General features: G+C 42.5%; 1 protein-coding gene across 2 annotated transcripts in view; it reads right to left on the bottom strand.

Moving 5' to 3' along the window:
- Window positions 1–685: 685 nt before the first annotated feature.
- HECTD4 (HECT domain E3 ubiquitin protein ligase 4) overlaps window positions 686–23,483 on the bottom strand; it is a 335,164-nt gene continuing 312,366 nt past the window's right edge. For both annotated transcript variants that reach the window (XM_082265115.1, XM_082265116.1), the window contains exons 70-76: window positions 20,450–20,605; window positions 19,246–19,349; window positions 14,050–14,271; window positions 10,499–10,665; window positions 5,939–6,134; window positions 4,426–4,648; window positions 686–1,789 (exon numbers count right to left, since the gene is read on the bottom strand). In XM_082265115.1, coding sequence (XP_082121241.1) covers window positions 1,653–1,789; window positions 4,426–4,648; window positions 5,939–6,134; window positions 10,499–10,665; window positions 14,050–14,271; window positions 19,246–19,349; window positions 20,450–20,605 — 1,205 coding nt within the window. In that variant the 3' untranslated portion in view covers window positions 686–1,652. The remainder of the gene's footprint in view (window positions 1,790–4,425; window positions 4,649–5,938; window positions 6,135–10,498; window positions 10,666–14,049; window positions 14,272–19,245; window positions 19,350–20,449; window positions 20,606–23,483) is intronic.

Here is a 23,483-nt window from a genome sequence, read left to right as displayed (position 1 = left end):
GCATTTACCCAAAGCACCCGCTTTTGGTTTACTTTAGATACATTGCTTAACAGATGAAATTATCTGGTTGTATCGGTACTATACCTTTCACCAACCATTACACTGCCTTAATGAAAACCACTTGTATGGGTGTGCTCTGCAGAGATAAGGTGTGGCTATGTAAACTATGTAATTACAATCAAATTCCTGTCCACTTATCACTGCTAGCCTGTGTAAGCCAAGTGTCACTGCATAGTTAGTACTGGTATTGTCAGTGCAATTATTACTTGATATGGAAAAGGAGCCCCGTTGTTGGGTGTCCGGTGGGGTTTTCTGCCACATCAGAGCCACCAGTTAAAAAGCTGGAGTAGCCTGAGGTTTGCGTTGACATAATTCTCCTTAGATCCTCTTAATTCGGATCTAGCAAAGGGTCAGAATGACTGCAAAGATCATTTATGTTGCTTTCTATTAAAATAAATTCCCTTTGGCCATAAAAAAAGGCTTCTCTTTGACACTAGATGTATTGCTAACAAGGCTAAGGATGTCAATATAATTACCTGTATTGTTTTCACTGATGCCAGCGACTATGCTGCGAATGTGTACTATATTTCTGGCAAGTTTAATTATTTAACTATATGCGCAAAAAATAAATAAAAATAAAAATGTGTCCACTTTGGAAAAACGGTGTCCAAAAAGCCATTATTGTTTTGCAATGTTTTCAATACCTATAACCCTTCATCCTACAGATCAAGAGGGCCAAAGGCTTGCAGACAGAATAATTCTTTGACATTAGTTAAGTTCTGTGCTTAATATTCTTGCAGCTTAAAGGACAGCTTAACATCCACTTCTATGACACTCTCCTCTGCCATCGCTCTGTGCTGTGTATGGTCCAAGCCCTTTATACGTACAGTGCATTACGGAACTGTATGTGCTCAACCCCTTCTGAGTCTTACCGACATAAGGCCACAGATTCAAGTTTTTCAGTGAATATTCGATCGCTGCTGGACCTATTACAGCCTGTGTAACTAAGCTGAGGGGAGAAAAATCCATAAAAAAAAATAAAAAATAAAAACCTAAGCTGCTTACATCCCTATATACTACTAAATACTGAAAAATAAACAACCCAAACATGGGGCTATTCACAGCCAGCAAAATCCAGTGCTTAGTAAAACTGTTATAACTTAAATACTACTTTGAAAAATAACTAAAATAAAAAAATAAGATTTTTTTTCACAGCTCTAGCTCCAGTGTGTTACATTCGTGAACTCTGGAAATAATTTATCATTAAATTATATTACTGTGTATATTCTTATTTACAGATCCCATTGTTTTACTAGTTTCCTGTTCCTCCGTAAAATACCCTTTGACTATCACTTACCCCAAACATTACGAGTTCCCAAGGCTCTACTGTTAGCTTTTGAAGAGGAAAATCAATTTGTCCGCTCAGATTAGTCAGTACTAAAATTTTTCTACAAACAATTCACAAACAAGGCAAAAACCCCACCAGATACTTCACAAATACAAAAGGTAAATGTGCAGGTTTGGGCAGAACAAAACCATAATGGTCAGTAGTCTTGTTTCCTCAGAGTTCTGCCCGGGGTGGCGAGCGATTTCTAGTAGCCAAGGTCAAATCCTCTGTTCATTCACTGTCTCTTTAGTTCGTTTGATCATGGTCAACCACTGAGTGGATCTTCTCGATAATGGATGGCATGCCTCAGCTTTTCCAGCATTATTTCAAGGGAGGAGTACTGTGGGAGCTTTATCATGAACATGCACGTCTCCACACGGATGTATCTGGAATCAGGGGATCCTGCAAAAAGCCATTAAAAGGTTAAGTGGACCTGTGCCCAAATGTTAAAAGGGTCCTAAACCAAAAATGCTATATATCGCAGCTTATCAATCCTATGTGGTGGTTGCATTAGTAATTTTTTTAGAATTTTCTTTACTTTCACCTCGTGATCCAGCCAGTAACACGCTACCTGTCTTATGGTGTCTCCACTCTGGATGGGGAAGCAACAGAGACACCTTTAGACAGCTGCATTGTCAATCTAAGGAATAGTGTTCGATGCACTTGACTAAGTAGTTAAAGCTAATCTCTAGCTAGCAGCTACTGCAGCAGTTTTTTTTCTCTTTTCAGAGGAAAAGTTTTAGATCAATGAAAAAAGCTGACTATTGTAAGAACATCCTGTCAGTGTTAAATGGTTTGTCTCAACCCTCTAACTGAACTTTTTCTGGACAGCTTTGTCTGCTAAAGGAAGTTGGCAGTCGGCACTGGCAGCTGTCAGAATACCTAAATAGTGACTGCATCTAATCAGGTGCAGTCACTGGCTAACAATTTTCCACCCAACTCCTCTGACAAAAGTTGATTGAAAAATCAAATGTCGAACTATGTGGTGCCAACAGAGCCACCAATGGACCTGTAGTTCATGGTATGGACCTGACAACAGGGGGGTTTACACATATTCCCAGTAGCTACAGTCACTGGGATTGTGTGAGAATCGGACAAGCGGACTTCTGCCTGTCAGACAAAACCAGTACAGCATCTCCAGCAGCCTGTAGGCCCTGTAGTTCATGGTACGGACCTGACAGCAGGGGGGTTTACACATATTCCCAGTGGCTACAGTCACTGGGATTGTGTGAGAATCAGACAAGCGGACTTCTGCCAGTCAGACAAAACCAATCCAGCATCTCCAGCAGCACTGGATTGCTTTCATACTCCCTAATAATGGTCGCGCCCCCCGTATCCTGGGTCCGCTTTTTAATTGCAAACCCCCCCTACAAATTATTTTTTTTTCTTCAGTACCCCCACATATACACATGCGTCAGGGTCACCTATGCATAAAAACTTTGATAGCGATGCATGTTACATCTTGTCATGCACGCCGGAGTGAGAGAAATTTTCTAGCAATATACCTCACCCATAACGCTAAACTGATGACCTATAGGAGGATTTTAAAGTATCTATAGAAAATATAGGATACTGACATTTGTCGCCATTTGACAGACGCACCCAAATTAAAGATGGACATGTTGGCTATATAATTACCTAATGCAACCTTATTGTTTATATTTTACCAATATATGGGTAATCTATTGTGTTTGTGTGCCCTAAAATTAACTTTAGTGTATTTTTTGCAAAACAAAATTTGAACTAATACTATTTTATTCTCTAGAGCAGGGCTTCCCAAACTTTTTTGGGCCAAGGCCCACTTTTAAATACAATTATTTTTCGTGACCCACTTGCTTGTAATTGAATATTGTAAAGCTCTACAGAATTTGTTGGCGCTATATAAATGCAAATAATAATAATAATGCATATTTTAAAGGGAGGGGGATGAATTAAAAATAGAAGCTAGTCCTTCTTTGACACCGAGGCTGCCGTCTCTGCCCGCTATAACTGAGAGTATCCCACCGCCAGTCTAGTCAAAACCGCTCCTGCAGGACCGAGGAGCTGGCTCTGCACCCCATGAACATATCCTACAACCTACATAACAGCCCACATACGTACTCACTGATGCAAGTATCCTCCTCCTCGTGGGAAATGCAGACCAGCCTCCGTAAACTGCGTGGCTGGGGTCCTGAATCCATTGCGATTTGACTGCTCTGGCTCTCTGTAATTTGTGCGGGCTCGCACAGCACAATTTAAGCGGGCCCGCTTTCAGTGATTTCCGGCTCAGCGCGACCCACTCAAACGCTGCTCGTGACCCACCAGTGGGTCCAGACCCACAGTTTGGGAACTCCTGCTCTAGAGTGTCTGCTTTCAGAAAATACATAATGTGTTGAGGGTTTTCAGGCCTAAAATTATTTTTTAAATATGCGTGCAAAAAAAAAAAAGCAAAATGGCTCAGGCAGTGAAAGGGTTAAAGAAAACTCCACTTGTAACTGACCTGTGCTTTGCTAACAAACCTGCCTCTTACCCTGAATGGACAAAGCCCAATGGACAGCTTGTTTTGTAGCACAAATAGAACACCAAGCTCAGCAAGTTCACAAACAGTATTATGAATAGTATGTGTGTGTATATATATATATATATATATATACTGTACATATACACATATACACACACACACACATTTGAACTATTTAAAGATTTTTTTTACATGACATTTAAGAGCTGGATAGGCCACACTTACCTGTTAATAAAGTTTTTAGTAACGTTAAGTACATTTACTGTGTGTGCAGCTAAAGTGAAACCCTACCAATACATTTTTAGTATAGTAATACATATCCCTATCTGCCTGTAAAATTATTTTTAACTAGCGTAATATGTCCATGGTAAACCCGGAGCAGAAGGGCCTAGTCCATACACCACCAAATTCACAGCTGTAAAGAGGCATTTATTTCCTGTAGTTACCATTTAGAGATAAGAGATTTATTTAAGATTGATACGTTAACTGCCTCACTAATTACTACTAGCCTTTTAGCCCTAAATATTTTTTTTTTTACCTGTTGCTCCATCAGGTGGCGCTATTTTCATGGGATAAGGCGGGACATGTGCAGTGTCGGGTCCCCCATCTTTACAAGGACAGGTGAAGGGAATACGCTCCTGATTGCAAGCAAATTTGATGAACTTACAAAGTTCTTCCTGAGTGAACATCTCCAAAGCACACCAGAAAAACTCTATATGCTGGTCGGTCTCCATCAGACCCACTTGATACATTGTGTGAGCCTGCAGGACAATAAACACTATTAAAAAGGGAACATGTAGTGGGTTTTAAACATTTTTCTTCATTATGGTCAGGACAAAAAAAAAAAAAAAAGGTTAGAAAAATAAGATAAATATCACAATTTAGGAGGACAGCAGCAAGTGAAGCTCTTTTCCCAAGTTAAGGTGTTCTCTCTATACAGGCTGCTGAAAAATGCTAATTAGATCTTCGCCCAGTTTGCAGACAGAACCTGAATTCATCTCAGTAACCTGATGTCTGATGTTTTTTCAGATAAAATGAGCCTCAGGGTAATCAGTTACTGCTTTACTATTTAGCTAACCCATAGCCCTCTGAGAATCCTAGTGTAGCACTACTCCCTTGGGAGCTGCTGGTTACGGATTCCCCTGGGTTAACCATACCAACAAATGGACAAAATAGCATATTCTAAGTGCTTGACTCAGTCAGAAAACAGTCTAGGGGTTTTTTGTTTATTTATTTGAGAACTGGGATAGGAGAAGGGATGAGTGGGATACTCCAAATGAATAACTATGCACAATTGCTGGGACTTTCTGATTAGCTAAATGCGGCAAGGCTGCCGCTTCACCTTGCCACTATAGTGAAGAATTAAATGAACTGCACTGTATTGTATTGTGAATCACTCTTCAGGGTCCTACTTGGCAACCCTTTTGTCCCTATTCTTCAGGGTTCTACACGGCACCCCCTTTACTCTGACACTCTGTGTGAGCTAGCCCCTTGATACTATGATTTCACCGGAGTGGTTCCCTTCCTGGGCAGACCCTTTGGCAAGTCCCCTGTTACTCACGAACACTGATTTTCCCGGAAGACTCTGCCAGCAGCTCCACTGTCAGCTCCACTGGTTCTTCTGCAACTCAGCGCCACACCGGGTTCACTAGGCCAACTGCCTAGGACCACTTTCCTCATACAGCAGGAGGAGAGACAGCTGTCAGCCTCCACCTGGGACTCCAAAGACGCCCTGTCACATGTCCCCCATCTTTATTAACAATCCCAGGATGCACTGCAAGAGTGCCCTCCCACTGGGACTCTCACAAAAGTCAATGTGTCACTGACCAGGTTTCCTCCACTGTCCAACAGGCTCCCCTATTGGATGCAGTGGGGACACTCCCTTAGACCCAGTGAATCACACCAGGGAACATGCAACAGGCAAACTAATAGATCAAGCTCACCTGATAGGAAGATGAAGCATACAATGCTTTGAAACTAGCACCTAACTAGGTGGGTGCTACACTAGTAAAAGTTAATTTACAATGCAAATATATGGATGACTCTTGTACCTTCAAAAATTCCAGGTTGATGAATGGCAGTCCACAGGTCCTGAGCTCCATCTCTAGAGCGGTCAGGCTGGACAGAAGCTGCAGAGGGATAATGGAGCCCAGCCCAGCTCGCACTGCGTTCATACATTCTTGATTCCTTAGCTCACGTATGCGAAGGTTGCGGATACCTGCTGCATAAATGTCCTTGTTTTCCCAGCTTTAAAAAAAAAAAAAAGGAAAAAAAAAACCTCCTTAGCATACACTTTACAAGTCCTTTTTATAAACAAAATGCAAACCAAAATGTTTGGTCTGAGGGGAAAGGTAGATGTAATTGTGCTCCATAAACAGCTAAAATGTTATGCTTATAATGCAATAACCAAACCGGTGACCCCAGTCTTCCTTTGCCCTAACCTATGCTTTAATTTTACCTGTCCGCTTTAGGACCCTATTCACACTAGGAATTGCATGTGAATCACACAGGAACACTGTGCAGTGCGATTTAAGCCCTATTCATTTTGAATGGGCAGAAATTGCACCACAGCAAAAGTAGCACATGCACTACTTTTTTTAGTACGGTAACCATATTGCATGGTACTTTTGCAAACCGGTGTGGGGTGGGCAAACGCACTGTGTTTGCAGCCTGTGTTTGGGGTGTTGTTAACTTTGCGCTGACTTCCTTTAGCAGGCAGCAGAGCAGTGCAATTGGAATGCGGTGTAGGAAGCCACACGGGAATGTGGCTCTAATGCAGTGCATTCTAGTGTAAACGGCCCCTTAGGGGGTTTATTTACCACTGCAAGTTCTGTACAAAAACTTCAATAAGGAACTGTTTAACAGAAACTTCACTTAAAATGGGATGTTTTGCTTTATGTCTGCTTTTATGCTAAAAAAATCGCAAATCGCCGCCATTACTAGAAAAAAAAAAAAACCCCAGAAAAAATGACATAAATCTTTGCCGTAGTAAGTAGACGCGATAACTTTTGCACAAAACCATGAAAATATGAAAATATACACCTATTGCGATTTCTTTTTACCAAAAATATGTAGCAGAAAACAAATTGGCCAGAAATGTTAAAAAATTTTGATTTTTAAATTTTTTGGTAATGTTATATAGCATAAAGTGAAAATTGTTTTTTTTTCTCCCAGAATTGTCCCATTTTTTTTTTTTATAGCGCAAAAAATAAAAAATCGCACAGGTGATCAAATACCACAAAAAAAAAAAGCTCTATTTGTGGGGAAAAAAGGACATCAATTTTATTTAGGTACAGCATCGCACGACCGCGCAATTGTCCGTTAACCACTTGTTGACTGCTCACAGTAATCCTACCGCGGTAGTGCAGCTCCCCTGGGTCCAGCGACGTCGCTGGACTCCTAGTGATTTTGGAGGTGCGCGCAAGTGCTGCCGGAGGCATGCTCCCACTGAGTCAGGCCGGGGACGGAGAGACGCCTCCCTTCCCCGATCGTTGGGGAAACTGAGAAGACCCGCCTGCTTATGTAAACAAAGCAGGCAGATCTTCTCAGTGACAGACAGGAGGAGATCACAGGATTCAGCATAGCTGAACCTTCGATCTCTGTCTGTGTCACAGAACCCCTACCCCCACACACGTCAGTAAGCATGAGGCATTAATTTAACCAATTGATCACCCATAGGGCTAACCCCTTTCCCTGCCAGTGTCATTATTACAGTAATAGTGCATATTTTTAGCACTGATTACTGTAGTAATGTCACTGGTCTCCCCAAAAGTGTAAAAAATGTCAGTTAGGGGTCCAATCTGTCCGCCGCAATGTCGCAGTCCTGCAAAAAAATCGCAGATCGCCGCCATTACTAGTAAAAAAAAAAAACGAAAAAAAAAAAAAAAACAATAAAAAAGACATAAATCTTTCCCGTAGATAGTAAAGGCAATAACTTTTACGCAAACCAATCAAAATATGCTTATTGCGATTTTTTTACCAAAAATATTTAGCCGAAAACAAATTGGCCTAAAATGTTAAAACATTTTAATTTTTTTGGGAATGTTATATAGCAGAATGTGAAAAATAGTTCTTTTTTTTTTTTTCAAAATTGTCGCTCTTTTTTTGTTTATAGCACAAAAATTAAAAAAATCGCACAGGTGATCAAATACCAACAAAAGAAAGCTCTATTTGTGGGAAAAAAAGGACTTCAATTTCATTTGGGTACAGCGTGTCACGACCGCGCAATTGTTAAAATAACGCACTGCCGAAATTGCAAAAAATGGCCTGGTCAGTAAGGGGGCAAATCCTTCCGGTCCAGAAGTGGTTAAAATGTGGCAGTTGTCTCACACAAGCATATGCAGAAAGCAAGACTTCAGTCAAAGCGGAACTAAACTGCATCTGAGCAACACAAACCGAAAACACCATTTAATTTACTTTTAATATTCAAAGCAAACTCCCCCATCGATCTGTGTCTACATGATTTAGTTTTCTGAGAAATCACCCCCTAGCATTTTTAGCCGTGGCCATCTTGAGTAAGGGCAGATGATTCATGTAGCATTCACTTCCTGGAATCCATCTGCCCTTAGTTCAAGCATACAGACAGGAGGGTGTGCTTAGCCGAGAAACCCCTCCTACAAATAAAAGGGAAAAAAATGTCAATAAAGACTCCCGGGATGTATGACATAAAAAAAAAAAAAAAAGGTTTAAACAAGTAAATAGAATATACCTTCCTAACAATTTACCAGTGCTAAGAATAGTTATTGTTGACTGAGGGAGTTTAGTTCCGCTCTAAGGCTCCCTGCAATGTGCCCATGCTAGTCAGTGAGACAGCTGAGGTTTCAGTCAGCAAGAGAGCTGCTGTTAGCATTTCATCAGTAACAATAGTCAATTCAAGCTACAATGTATACATTTCTTACACTACATAAAGCTGCAACTGTCATCTGCAGCTTATTACAATTTATCTACATTGTATTTAGCTGCAGCAAACCTGTTTTTTTTTTTTTTTTACCACTACTGCAAGAAAGTTTTATATTTATAGTTTTATATTTATAAGTTTATATTTATATTTATATATATATATATTTTTTTTTTGTTTTATTCATTCATTTTTTGGAAGTGTTAAAATGAGCTACACTGCAAAAACTTTTCTTGCCTGTAAAATGGGGTATACAGGTTTAAGAAATTAGGTTTGTTGTTGCATATTATCCCTAGGAATATCACAGAATCCTCCTAGGATTAACCCCTTCATACCCAAACCCTTCCTTGTGTGTGATCACTTACATAAAGAGGCAAAACTTTGTTTTACTCTAAGCCCTGGTTCACACTGCACAACGCATGTAATTCGCACTGCATTCCTGTGAAAATCACATGCGATTCTGTGCAATGCGATTCGAGCTCATTCTTTTGAATGGCTCACATCGCACAGCATCTGCATGAAAAAGGTGCGGGCAGCTTTTTTTGTTGTTCGCACTGGAACTGGATGGCATGGGACCCATACACCTATGCAATCTAGTTTAGGCAAATGCATCGTGTTTTTTGACCTGCTTTTGGCGTGTCAACTTAGTTGACACCCGCAGCAGATCCCTGGAACATGATTGCTATGAGCTAAGGGAAATGCACAGGTATCGCATCGGTTATCCCCATTCACACAGGTGTTCTGATCAGGTCCACATGTCAGTTTTTCAGACGGTGCCAATCAGAATGTGATTCCTATGGACAGGCGGGTGTGAATGGACATCTGTCCGTTTACACCCACCTACTTCCGAATTCAACCAGGGTCAGCTAAAAAATCAAAATCCCCGTAAAAAAGACGGAAGAGGACTTAACCCTCTTCTGTTTAGGCAGAGCGGATAAGAGGTAGCAAGGTGTAAACAGACAGCAGAGTCTGTTTACTCCCAGCCGCCCATAGAGCAGAGTGGGCTGTCTGTCTGTCCAGGGCCATCTTACCGAATGGGCACACTGGGCAGTTGCCCGGGGGCCCCACTTGCCTGGGGGGCCCCATCTGCCCAGCGACTCAGCCCCAGCCAAGCATTGGTCACGATTCCTGTGTGCATCTCGCCACCAAAGTTAGCAGGTGGCAAGCGCCTGTCAGCCCTGCGCTGATGTCAGGCCACTTGGACCGTGGAGGGGGAGACCACAACTGCAAGAATGCCTGTCCGCCTCCACAGAAACAGGCACACACAGGACAGTCGAGTCTGACTCCTGGACGTCTGTGTGCTCACCGGACCCAGCCGCCCAACTTGGAAGCTGTCATTAGCCTGGCACTGCTGTACCAATAAATATAGTGTTATCGATAATTTTCATTTTTATTCTCGTGGGTGATTGTGTAAGCAGGGCCCCAGTGCACTGCATTGCCCAGGGGCCCATAATGCTCTTAAGATGGCACTGTGTCTGTCTACTCTGCATAGACTGAGCAGACACAATGTGTAATCTGCCCGCTTTGCTCCAATTAGCAGGGGATCAGCTCACAGATCTCCTGCTGATCAGATTGGAATCTGCTCTGTGTGAAAGGGGCCTAAGATTCCACTTTTATGATATACAAACATGCACTGCCTATGTAGAGTGTACTATTACCTTGTGACACAGTTAACTCCTTGATCTGAACACAGTGGTACTTCCTTCATACTTACACCACAGGAATGTGTCTGCCCTTTGGACAAAGTTCCACCTCCTCTCCAGTCATGGCCAAATAAGTAAATTTACAGCTGGGTTTGTTGGGGGAGTCGGGGCTCTCAGTAAGAATATGCTGCGAGGCTATTTCAGCACAAAGTGTTTCCAGCTCAGCTTCATCATTTATCTAAAGCAAGAAGATATAGCAGCTATGGTATAAGATGGTTATTCCTTTGACTGCATGCACATAATTGATCCTTAAACTATAAATTATTGCTGCAATTTTGTTTACACACACAAGAATAAAAGCTTTTTTTCATAACAAGCAATGCATGGCACTGACATCTCTCCAGGCAGTACTAAAATACTGATGTTCTATCCCAAAACCTAACCCAACATCTCCATTATTTACCGACTGCTTTTTTAAAAAGGTTGGAACTCTTAAAAAAAGAAAAGAAAAAGAGATTATATTCCCTTATAGCAGATTAAACTTCACAGCTGTTAAAAACCTGGTTGATCCTGCCTGTTCCTGTGCTCTCCTTAGTGTGCTGACCATGGAAATCATGGCTGCTGATCCACGATTGCCGTGGTCAGTTTACGTGCCTCCATCTTCCCTCTGCTTGCTCTCCTCTCTCCCTCCATGCCTGTCAGCTTGTGCGTGTCGTCTCCACCTCCCCCCTCTTGCCACTATTTGTAGCTGGCAGTAAAGAAAAAATAAATATTACTGACAGCCCCTCTGTTTTATCAATCCATCTTACCACTGTGTAAATGTTTGTACAAAATGATGCCTGTAAATACCTTATTTCAGATGTTTTATGGCCGGTCACATAACCTCTGGCCGCTCTCCTCCCCCCATCTAAGGGCTACAAACGGAGGGGCTGAGCGGCCAGCACAGCAGTCATGTGACCTCCCTGGCTGACTTTAGAGGGGGATCTTGGCCCCTCCTGCTATAGCCCTTAGATCAGAGAAGGCGAACGCCCAAAGGTCATGTGACTGACCTATAAAGATCTGAGAAAGGGTATTTACAGGCATCGTTTTATACAAACATTTAAATAGTGTAGGATGGATTTTTTTTTTTTTTAGAACAGAGGGGCTGGCTGTAATATTTCTTTACCTTTACAACCTATTTAAGGCACGGTTCACACTGTCGTGCCTTTGAAACTGACATCCCAGCGTGAATTCGGCACGACTTGCATACTACCTCTTTAACAGAAGTCAATGCAAGTTGTGCCGAAGTCTGAATAAAAGTAGTGCAGGAACCTTTTTCTAAGTCAGAGCAACTCAATGTCACTCCTATTAGAATATATAACACAAGCTGCGCTAAAAATATGATATAATAGTGAATGAAATGAATTCACAAGAAAAAGTGAATATGCAAATAATAATGACACTGAAACCAATGTCAGCAATAATTGTCCAAAAGTTCCAAAATGTGAAGAAATGGTGACATAGTGAATAAATCGATATATAAATATAGTGAATGGGTGCTGTGTAATCATCCACTGCTAGTGCCTCGATCCACCACCGCATGCAATCCGCCTGTCCTTCAGGGTAGCGTTGGTGACGTCAGCACGCTGTGACCCGATGCGTTTCGATGAAACGCGTTGGTTACCGGCGTGCTGACGTTACCGCTACCAAGAAGGAGGGACAGATCGACTAGCCGGCCGGCTTGTGTTGTTTTAACACATTTGCTCTACTAAAGTGTAGGTGTTTTTCTACATTTTAATAAAAGTAATTTACGGATTCACACTATGGAGCCCCTAATGTTTTTTCACATGTTGGCTGTACATCGATCTTTGGAGCGTGGGATAGGCATTGATGCATTGGTGAAACATACTGCCTCCTCCCCTCCGGCCGTGGTTACTCCTCCAGGATATCCCTATATTCATCTGAAGTCCTGCTGTTTGTGAACATCCACTTACCCTTAGTGGTTGTTTTGGCTACATTACCTGTGCTTTCTGGTAAGCAGATTTTCATGCGTGGTGGATCGAGGCACTAGCAGTGGATGATTACACAGCACCTATTCACTATATTTATATCGATTTATCCACTCTGTCACCATTTCTTCACATTTTGGGACTTTTGGACAATTATTGCCGACATTGGTTTGTGTCATCATTCATTTAGCTAATTTATTCACTTTTTCATGTGAATTCATTTCATTCATTATTATACCATATTTTTAGCGCAGCTTGTATTATATATTTGTTTAATTGTAGTATCTCACTGGAAGTTGCTGCTTTTTGATTTTATTGGTTCACTAGCGCGGTTACACTTTGTGTTTTTTAGACTCCTATTAGAATGTTTCTATTGCACTAAATGGGGCGTGACTTCTCATGGGAAATGTGCTCTCAAAGTCAGAGCGCATGTCACATCAGTGTAAACCGGGGCTTTCCTTCTTCTTTTGAATGGAAGCAAAAGAATAACAGAAACTCTAAATCACAGGATTCTTATACAGGTGTAAGAACCACACCTAATACCCACTAAATCACCCAGAAGTGACGTCATTACTAACTATTCCTTTTAAGCAGTATCTTTAGACAGGTCTTCTAGGCCTATTACATTAAAGGTACCCTGCATGCACATAAGCCACCACTACTGACCTCCGGGAAATGTTAGTTGCCTGGTTCTTTCTGGATTTTATGGTTTGTAAGTTAAAACATCTGACCTTCATACCTATTCTGGAGCGAGGACTTAACCACTTGCCGACCGGTCATGTTGACCGTACTGCGGCAAAGTGGCTCGATATCGTCCAGCGACGTAGACCTACGTCACTGGACTCCTCCCCTTGTAGGCGCCGCGCACGCGCCGCCGGAGGCTCGCTCTCGCTGTATTCAGTCACAGCGGGAGACGGGCCAGGGGAAGAGAGGCGGTGATCACCGCCGCTCTTCCCCGATCGTCGGGGATCGGGTGTGGAAATCCTCCTGCTTGTGTAAACAAAGCGGGCGGATCTCCTAAGTGACAGGCAGGGACAGATTGCAGGATTTAGCATAGCTGAACCTGCGATCTGTGCCTGTGTCCCACAGTCCCCTCCCCCCACACACGTTCGTAAGCAGATCGCCGCCATTACTAGTTAAAAAAAAAACAACAAAAATGACAAATTTCCCGTAGTTAGTAAACACAATAACTTTTGCGCAAACCAATCAAAATACGCTTATTGCGGTTTTTTTTTACCAAAAATATGTAGCAGAAAACAAATTGGCCTAAAATGTTAAAAAATTTTGATTTTTACATTTTTTTTGGGGGGAATTTCATATAAAAATTTTTGAAAAATATGGTTATTTTTTCACAATTGTCGCTGTTTTGTTGTTTATAGCGCAAAAAGTAAAAATCGCACAGGTGATCAAATACCACCAAAAGAAAGCTCTATTTGTGGGGAAAAAAAGGACATACATTTAATTTGGATACAGCATTGCACGACCGCGCAATTGTCCATTAAAATAACGCAGTGCAGAATCGCAAAATATGGCCTGGCCAGGAATGGGGTAAAATCTTCCAGTCTTAAAGCGGTTAAAAATACGCTCATTGAGAATTTTTTTGTCAAAGACATGTAGCTAAAAAACATATTTACATTTTCAAACTTCTTGATGTAATTGTGGGTGAGAATATCAGCCTCATAGAGGTCTGCTTCAGGATCCAGAGGCTCTCCTACAAGCATCTTCCAAAAGCAAGGTAGTAGATCCAGTGGAAGAGGCACATCTGCGCGGATAGCTATACCCAGTAACTGACCAAAGAAATGAAGCAACTGCTCCTCTGAATAGGTTATAGGGCTTGGTGTCAGAAGGAACTTCCCCTGTGGAAATAAACACTGGTTATTACACAATAAAATATCAGACAAATATTAGACTAACATTTCTCTGTGTTGTCATATCAGCATGGCAATTAAAGTAGAAGCCAGGATAAACATTTTATTATTTTTTTTTTATTTAGAGTAGGGAGGATTATCATTATCTTCAGGTTTTTAGTTTTGTCTGTGTCCCTGTTCCAATGTCATGATATAAATGAGAAAATACTTACATTTAGTCTCTTTCAGACTGGAGTGCCATTTTAGTAATGCCTTCTGTACAGCCAGAGGTGGCTGTTCACAAGGCATGCTTGATTTGCGTTGTTGCAAATTTACTGTGGCCTCCCAATTTCACCCATTCAAATCAATGGTGCTTCACCACAATCACATGCCAAACAGCTTGTGGTTGTAGTGCATTAGTGCCATTAAACATTGCCTTTCGGTCAGGGGAGGACTGGGCCAGGGGGCAGGGGGGTAATTGCCCCCCGGGCCGCTCTGACGCCCCATTAAAAGGCTGCACCTCTTCTGCCACAGACATGCCTAAAGGTTTAATGGTGATGAGAAGTAAGAGTGCGGGATGAAGACAAGGATAGAGCAGTGCCCCCCCAGCAGGTTCCACGCCCCACTGGACACTCTCCTCCCCCAGTCAGCCCTGGCTGAGCTGTCCCAGCTCCCCCCCCAGCTACCCTCTAATGGCCGGGTCAGGAACCCGGATTCGCCGGTGAGTAGATACCTGGAGAGGAGCTTCAGCCTGGAATGGGAGTCAGGAGGAGGGTGGGAAGAGGGAGAGCAGGAGGGGGGCTGAGTCGCTGCACGATGGGCCTCTGGTTTGTACTTGCCCCCCTTGGCCTAAAGTTGCCAGCCCCTGCTTTCGGTGGACCGTAGGATGCTTAAATCATAATAAAACAATGCCATTTTTAAGGTTTACTGAAACCAGGACCCTGCATTCAATATATCTCGTCTCCCGCAGTACACAGAACATGGAAATGCAATTATTTTGGTAAATATAAACTGCTAAATACCTTTTCTCATAAGCAGTATATAGCAGTCTTGTGACTTATATCAGTGTCTGGCTGAGCACTGGTAAAACCTTTCAGGAGGAGTTTTCATTTTCCTCTGACTGTCCTATAAGGGTGCAGGACCCCTGACTTTTTGTATGGACAGTGCGGATCAGCCCTGTGATGATGATCACATGCAGCTTCCAAAAAAAAAAAAAACTTTCTGGCAATACACACCAAACTTAGCATGTGCAGAGTGCCCCCAAGGCTCTGTACTATCAAGAGATGGATTGGGAACTGTGGAAAATGGGGAGGATCAGAGAAAACAGTTCACAGGTGGAACAATCTGCGTGACACCCTGCACAAAGGCTTTAAGCAAGGAATGAGAGCTCTGAAATAGCATGGCCAAGCACTAGATCTCTCCCTTGGTGGCACTTAAGGCCAGAGATATCTCGGAGTCCACACCAGACTGGAGAAAAGCCAAATGGTGCCCAACAATATCAGGGATGAAACTTCATAGCTTTACATCAGGCGAAAAAAGCTTTCCATATACAGTGGTACACCATACTGGAGGTCGACTTTCTAGTCTTGAGGAAGGTAGGTATTTTGAGTCAAGGACAGCCACTATCCCTTAGGACTTGTGCTTCAACAGCTATGCTGTCTAAGCAACTACAAAATAAGATGGAAGATCAGACCTTGTGACAGCAAACTTGGCTCACCTGGGAGAGCTCACAGTTCATCTGTTAAGAGATTTACAATGTCTACATAACACGTTCATTTTGGCCAAGCAGGTGTGATCAGATATCACCGGAATGCCCTTCAGCTTTATGTTGCTCAACAGGCAAGAAAGCAGCTGCAGTGGAGAAGGCATAGATCAGGGAAAACTGATATCAAGGAGATACCAGCGCATCTACCGCAAATGCTTCTTGAGGATCAGTGGTTCGGGACACAAACCTGTTCAATTAGGATGTTGGTCTACATTTAGTGTCCCTCACCACAGACAACCCCTCCAGGTGAAGAGCCTATTCTGCTGGAAATGCGCGTCGTGGAGAGGGCCAGAATGTTACGTTTTTCCCCAGACAATAGGAGGTCCACTTCTTCCTGAGCAGCATGCCTTCTTGTCCTTCTTTGATGGTTGAGGTATGCCACAGCTGGAACGTCGTCTGGCTGCAGCCTAATGGGAAGACCCGAAGGCAGGCAGACCTACCCAGAGTTCCAGGGTGTTGAACAGCATCTGTGTGGATATCCGTGATTCCAGAGTATTCGGAGTCAAATGCATGGCAAAACCAAGGACTTCAGACATTGGTCCCATACCAACAGGCAATTGAGCTGCAGAGCTCTGGAGTGAAACTGGGCATAGAGGACCACATCGAAAGAGGCCACCATCTTTCCCAGCACCTTCATGCACACCTGACTTGAGGGACTTTTCCACCACCTCAGAGACTCAACCTGGGCTGGAAGAGACAGGCATTTCTCCTGTGGAAGCAGTACCTTAACCTTTGCCCTGTTAATTAAGCCTAAGTACTCCATATGTTATGTTGGAACCAAGGTCAACATCTAAAGATTTAGAACCTAGCCAAACCTATCCAGGAATTGTACCATCTTGCTTGGCATTTAAAGTCGGTTTCTGAGTGGATTGCTCCATGAGAAGCAGGTTGTCCAGGTACCCTACACAATGGGGATACTCTTGCATGGGGTTTCTGGGTACAGTCCCTGTTGGCCACTGTAGCGTAGCAACCAATACAGACAATGCCCTTTTTCTACCTCATCAGGGGTGTTAGGAACAGGCCAGGAATTCAGGACTAGGCCCTTACATGGAAAATCTTTAGAGGGACATCTGTAGGCACATCCATCATATGGGACACTAGATAAAAACAAGGCTTGTTGAGCTGGGTTGGGTTATGTTTCAGTGGAGATTCCTGCCCTTTTACTGTCCAGTGTCCATTCACTTGAAGTTTTCAGCATAAAACATAAGTAGTTTTGAATATGAACTTCTCTGTTTCCATTGAAGCAGAATTTAGAAAATGGGGTATCACTATGTCTACATAAAAAAAATATATTTTGTAGTGGAACAATGTAACTACTACAACCTAAAACCAAATGTCCAAACTGTGTGTATAAGAACAAAATGTATATATCAAGTCCATTAAAAAAGACCAATGCTGAAGAAGGGGCAGTGGAGGTTAGCAAAAACATCATCAGTTCACAAAGGAAACATCACAACACTGGCTGCAGCTCCATAATGAAGATCTTGGGGGATCCAGCTGACAGGCAAGTAAGCAAAAACAGGTGCAGTATATATTCGCTGACAGAGACTGAAGAAAAAAAAAAATCTACTCCACTCATATTACAAAATGCATTGAATGAGGAAGCATCTCAGGACATCAACAACACTGTGGGCAGTCTAGGTACTTTAGCCCACAAGCAGTGAAAGCAAAAGCAGGTACTGGCACTGGGAGGTGGTGGTAACGGAAATCACCCAGAGATACATAAATGATCATAGATGTGTGTGTCTGGGTGCTTTTTGTTATAATTTTCCAGCACCAGTACTTGCTTTTCTGCATGCCACTACGATACCCGTTCTGTCCACAGGGCTGCTGATCCCCTCAGATGCTTAGTTTTTATATGCATTTTGCAATGTGAATGGATATTTTTTTTTCTCTCTAAAGAGGAGTTCCTCTCCCCCCCCCCCCCCCAGGAAAAAACTAAAAGTCAGCAGCTACAAATACTGTAGCTGCTGACTTTTAAATGTTAGAACTTACCTGTCCAGGGTTCCCGCGACGTCGGCACCCAAAGTCAAGTTTTTGTATCGGCTCTCGGGTGCTGCTGCCGCCGCCATTCCTGGTGAGGTAGCCCGGCAGTGAAGCCTTTCAAATTCACAGCTGGTTCCCTACTGTGCGCATGCACGAAGCGCGCTGGTGCTTTCCAATTGGCCCAGGTGGTGGTGGAGGAGCGAACTTCCGAGGGAGGGTGCGGCCTCCTGGAAGTGGGGAAGGGTACCTGTCAAAAATAGGTACCCGTTCCCCCCTTCCCTGCTTCCGAGGGATGGCGCCGTGGCGCTTTCTCCCGGAAGTGGGGAGGGGTACCTGTCAAAAACAGGTACCCGTTCCCCCCTCCCCCCTGAAAGGTTCCAAATTTGGCACCAGAGGGGGGAGGAAGCAGAAGTTCCACTTTTGGGTGGAACTCCACTTTAAGTATTTATCTCAGCAACCCTGGTTTAAGCCTGTTTGTGTTTACTTAACTCTATATTTACATGCTTGGACTGGAAGATTTCATATTAAGTGAGGAGAAAGTCCACCTATAACAGTTGTCATCAGGACTGGTGCCTACCTCACCACCTGTCTCAGTGACAATTGTAAAAAGCAAGATTTACCCCACGTTTTTATAACTCAATTCAAAGCTAAAAGATAAAAAGTATGGGATTAAAAACTTACTCAAATATTGTTAAATCGTCACTAAAATCTGCGCGCTCTCATGTTGAAAAATAAAAGACTTAATTACAAATGCTATAAAACACCAGCCACTATGATTGACAAACTAATAAATGTCTACATTTTTTATTCTGCATAAAGTGTTATCTACTATTGAGTGATCCTATGCAGGTAACCTGTGGATTCTGACTGGGAGTGTAACAGATGTAGAAGAGCACATAACCTTCAAGTATTATACATCCTGTATACATACTATCCGAACATTTGTCATGGAGGTGCCCAGAACCTCATTTGGGAGGCAGTCGGAAGGGGTGACATAGCAACACTTTAGCTGCAAGGAAAACCACATACATTATTTACATGTGCTAGTTGGGTATTATGCTGAAGCTTTCATATGGGGTTGCAGTGCTGTACTAGATCCCAACTGGATGGAAAAGAAAAGAACAGAAAGACAATCCTGAATCCACACTTGCACTGACAGAAGGCAGAATCGATATACCTGCAGTAAAAGATGCTTGCCTGCCCAACAGGACCAAGGTTTAGGGACTTCTTACCTTATTCTTATTGACCGCAGAGCTGGGACAAAGCAGAAGGAGTGACAAGGATGAGCTCTGGAGTTCTTTACACACTTGCCACAAAAAATGGCGGAAAGAGCCACCTGAAAAAAACAACTCATAGCATTAAAATATCTTTAAAGAAGTCAATCTTCCCTAATTATGCCCTAAAACCATGTGATACAATGGAACACTTTACAAATTGTGTAGCATAGCGTTGAGCTAGAACTGTGTGCTTGAACTTAGAGAGAGCAATAAAGTCAACACATTAGAGCTTATTCATACCAGCCCTGTTGCAATACCATGCTTTATGTGGGGCCTTGTGCCTTGATTTGTGTGTAATAATATGAGGTAGGCATACATTTTACCGCAATGTAACATATTACAGTGCGCTGCAACAGGTCTTAAACATAGTGGAATTTTAGTAAAGTTAAAAAAGCAAGCATTTACTTGTAGCAATGCTTGCAGTGTGCGCATACTGTGCGCTCACTGGTGTGGACAGATCTTTATACAGTTCCAGCTGTATTTCAGTGCAAAAACACACAGTACGACACCTGTGTGAAATATCCAATTATTCCCTTTTTTTTTTCTCTTCTACTGGTTTCACCTTTCTCTTCCCTTTGTCTTTTTCTTCTTTCTTCTCTTCCTGGGTCCTGGGGTTTTGTCTCCTCTTTTGTTCTTCCTGATTTTCTTTATGTTTTTTAAGTGTGTAACCTATATTGCGTCACTCTCAGGGAATTAGCCTGTCCAGGTTTGACAGTGATATCCTTACGGATCTTTCTGCCTGGTTTTTCAACTGTTTGTGATCCATGACCCTAATCATTGCTACGTTCCCTTTTCATCTCACAATACATAAAGTTCTGTCCTGTTTTCTGTTGTCATTCCAAGCCCCTGCATGGGCAGATTGAATGCATCATTGGTATTTTCCTAAAACTTGAATATATTTGTATCAGAAATATTTAATTAATAGCAGGGCTTCATCTGTGAAAGAACTCACAGCTGGAGGGCATTGGTGATTTAATAAAAAAAGCTGTGATCTGACAGTGCAAATGTCATACTTGTGAACAGAATGGGGGATATTAGAAACTGATAGTACTATATGGTGCACTGCACATTACACTGGTGATAAGCCTTGTATCCTGCACATTACCAGGAATCATTCTGTTCCAGCCCTGTATAATGAGGAAACTGCCTATTAACTCACTTGTTCCATGTACTTCTTCTCCAGTAAAACGGATATTAAATGCATAAGTAGGATCTCCTCCGCTTGCCAGTTTGACACACAGCTGGGAGGAAGGAACACAGGCCAGCTGTCGAGCTGCTTGACAGAAGTAAGAGTTCTCAGAGGTCCGAATTTCTCCTAGATAGAAAAAAAAAAAAAAGACGGAGCATGAAAAGGCGTTTAAAAAACGTATCAAACCTAACCGGACCGTGCTTAATTTCTGCAAAATGTTTAATTTACTGTGTTTAAGTACCAACTGAAGTACAGTGGGACCTGGGTTATATTAACCACTTCTGGACCGGAAGATTTTCCCCATTAATGACCAGGCCATATTTTGCGATTTTGGACTGCGTTACTTTAACGGACAATTGCGCAGTCGTGTGACGCTGTACCCAAATAAAATTGATGTCCTTTTTTCCCACAAATAGAGCTTTCTTTTGGTGGTACAGTTGTATTCAAAATGATTCAACCCCCACTGAAATTAATTGTTTTGGCCAGTTTGACATTGATTTTGATCATTCAGTCATCCTGCTTACAATTAAATCAAAGAGGCACTTGAAGGTCAGACAAATATAACATAACATTTATAATGAAATAACCACAAATGTCTTTTCTGTGCTCACATCATTATCAGTTTTATTCAACCCCCAAGTGACATTCAATCTTACTACTTAGTACAACATCCTTTTACAGTTATAACAGCTTTTAAACGTGAAGCATAGCTTGACACAAGTGTCTTGCAGCGATCTACGGGTATCTTCGCCCATTCGTCATGGGCAAAAGCCTCCAGTTCAGTCACATTCTTAGGCTTGTGCAATGCAACTGCTTTCTTTAAGTCCCACCAGAGGTTCTCAATCGGATTTAAGTCTGGTGACTGTGATGGCCACTCCAAAATGTTCCAGCCTTTAATCTGCAACCATGCTCTAGTGGAATTGGAGGTATGCTTGGGATCATTGTCTTGTTGAAAGGTCCAACGTCTCCCAAGCCTCAGGTTTGTGACGGACTGCATCACATTGTCATCCAATATCTCCTGGTACTGAAGAGAATTCATGGTACCTTGCACACGCTGAAGCTTCCCTGTACCTGCAGAAGCAAAACAGCCCCAAAGCATGATTGACCCCCCGCCATGCTTCACAGTAGGCAAGGTGTTCTTTTCTTCATGGGCCTTGTTCTTCCTCCTCCAAACATAGCGTTGATCCATGGGCCCAAACAGTTCTAATTTTGTTTCATCAGTCCACAGAACACTATCCCAAAACTTCTGTGGTTTGTCCACATGACTTTTGGCATACTGTAGTCGACTCTTCTTATTCTTTGGAGACAGCAAGGGGGTGCGCCTGGGAGTTCTGGCATGGAGGCCTTCATTACGCAGTGTGCGCCGTATTGTCTGAGCAGAAACTTCAGTACCCACATCTGACAAATCTTTTCTCAGTTCCTCAGCAGTCACACGGGGACTTTTCTCCACTCTACGCTTCAGGTAGCGCACAGCAGTCGAAGTCAGCATCTTCTTTCTGCCACGACCAGGTAGCGTTTCAACAGTGCCCTTTGCCTTGAATTTGCGAATGATGCTTCCTATGGTGTCTCTTGGTATGTTTAACATCTTTGCAATCTTCTTATAGCCATTGCCCTTCCTGTGAAGAGTAATCACCTCTTCTCTTGTCTTCCTGGACCATTCTCTTGACTTCACCATGTTTGTAACCACACCAGTAAATGTCTAGAAGGAGCTGAGTATCACAGTCATTTTAAAGCTGCCTAATTGGTGCTTATTAGGCTTTATTGCTGCTCCCTGACATCCACAGGTGTTTTCAATACCTGATTGAAAACACTTCAATGAACCTCTGTTCTTCAGAGTGGTAGTCTTTAAGGGGTTGAATAATTGTGTCAATGAAGAATTCACAAAATAAACATTTACTACTGTATTACAAAACCAATTGATGTGATTTTAGTTGCATGTGGTTCTTTAAGAAGTCCTTGTAGGATTTCATTCTGAATACAATTACAAATGCACACTAAATTCCCTAAAACCCTTTACAGCATTGGGGGGGGGGATGAATAATTTTGAATACAACTGTATTTAATCACCTGTGCGATTTTTATTTTTTGCGCTATAAACAAAAAAAGAGCAACAATTTAAAAAAAAAAAAAAAGAACGAAAAACACATTTTTCACATTCTGCTATATAACATTCTCAAAAAAAAAAAAAATAAATAAAATCAAAATGTTTTAACATTTTAGGCCAATTTGTATTCTGCTACATGTTTTTGGTAAAAAAAAATAAATCGCAATAAGCGTATTTTGATTGGATTGCGCAAAAGTTATCACGTTTACTAACTGCAGGAAAAATGTATGTAATTTTTATTTTTTTACTAGTAATGGTGGCGATCTGCGACATTGCGGCGGACAGATCGGACCTAACTGACATTTTTGACACTTTTGGGGGCACCAGGGACATTACTACAGTAATCAGTGCTAAAAATATGCACTGTTACTGTAATAATGACACTGGCTGGGAAGGGGTTAACACTGAGTGATCAAGGGGTTAAATGTGAGCCTAGGGGAGTGAATCTAACTGAGGGGGGGGGGGGGGGGGCATGGCTTCTGAAATGACCATAGAGACCTGTGATCCTATATAGAAGGATCACAGGGGCTCTGTGATCATTCCAGGGAGGAGGACGGTCGGCTGTGTTTACAGCAGCCGACCGTTCTTCTCTCTCAGCGGGGAACGATCGTGGGTGTCAGGCGGCAATCTGCATTGGCTTACCCACGGCTCTCGCCCCCTGGCTCCCTGCTTGTGACCGACGTGGACCTACGTCGGTTTGCGCAGGAGAGCCACATTGCCGCAGCAGTTAGGCGGCGGACGGTCGGAAACCGGTTAAAGCAGACCTTCAGTCTTTTTTTTTTATCTTTCCATCCAATAAATCTTCTGCCCTTGTTGTTTTATCTTTGGAAAGTAAAAAAAAATGGATTTTTGTAAGATCTTACCGTAAAATCCTTTTCTCTTAAGCTCATTGACAGACGT

This window comes from Pelophylax lessonae, assembly GCF_965119305.1.
Source record: "Pelophylax lessonae genome assembly, chromosome: 1".
Lineage (NCBI taxonomy): Eukaryota > Metazoa > Chordata > Amphibia > Anura > Ranidae > Pelophylax > Pelophylax lessonae.
This window is presented reverse-complemented; position numbering and strand designations above follow the sequence as displayed.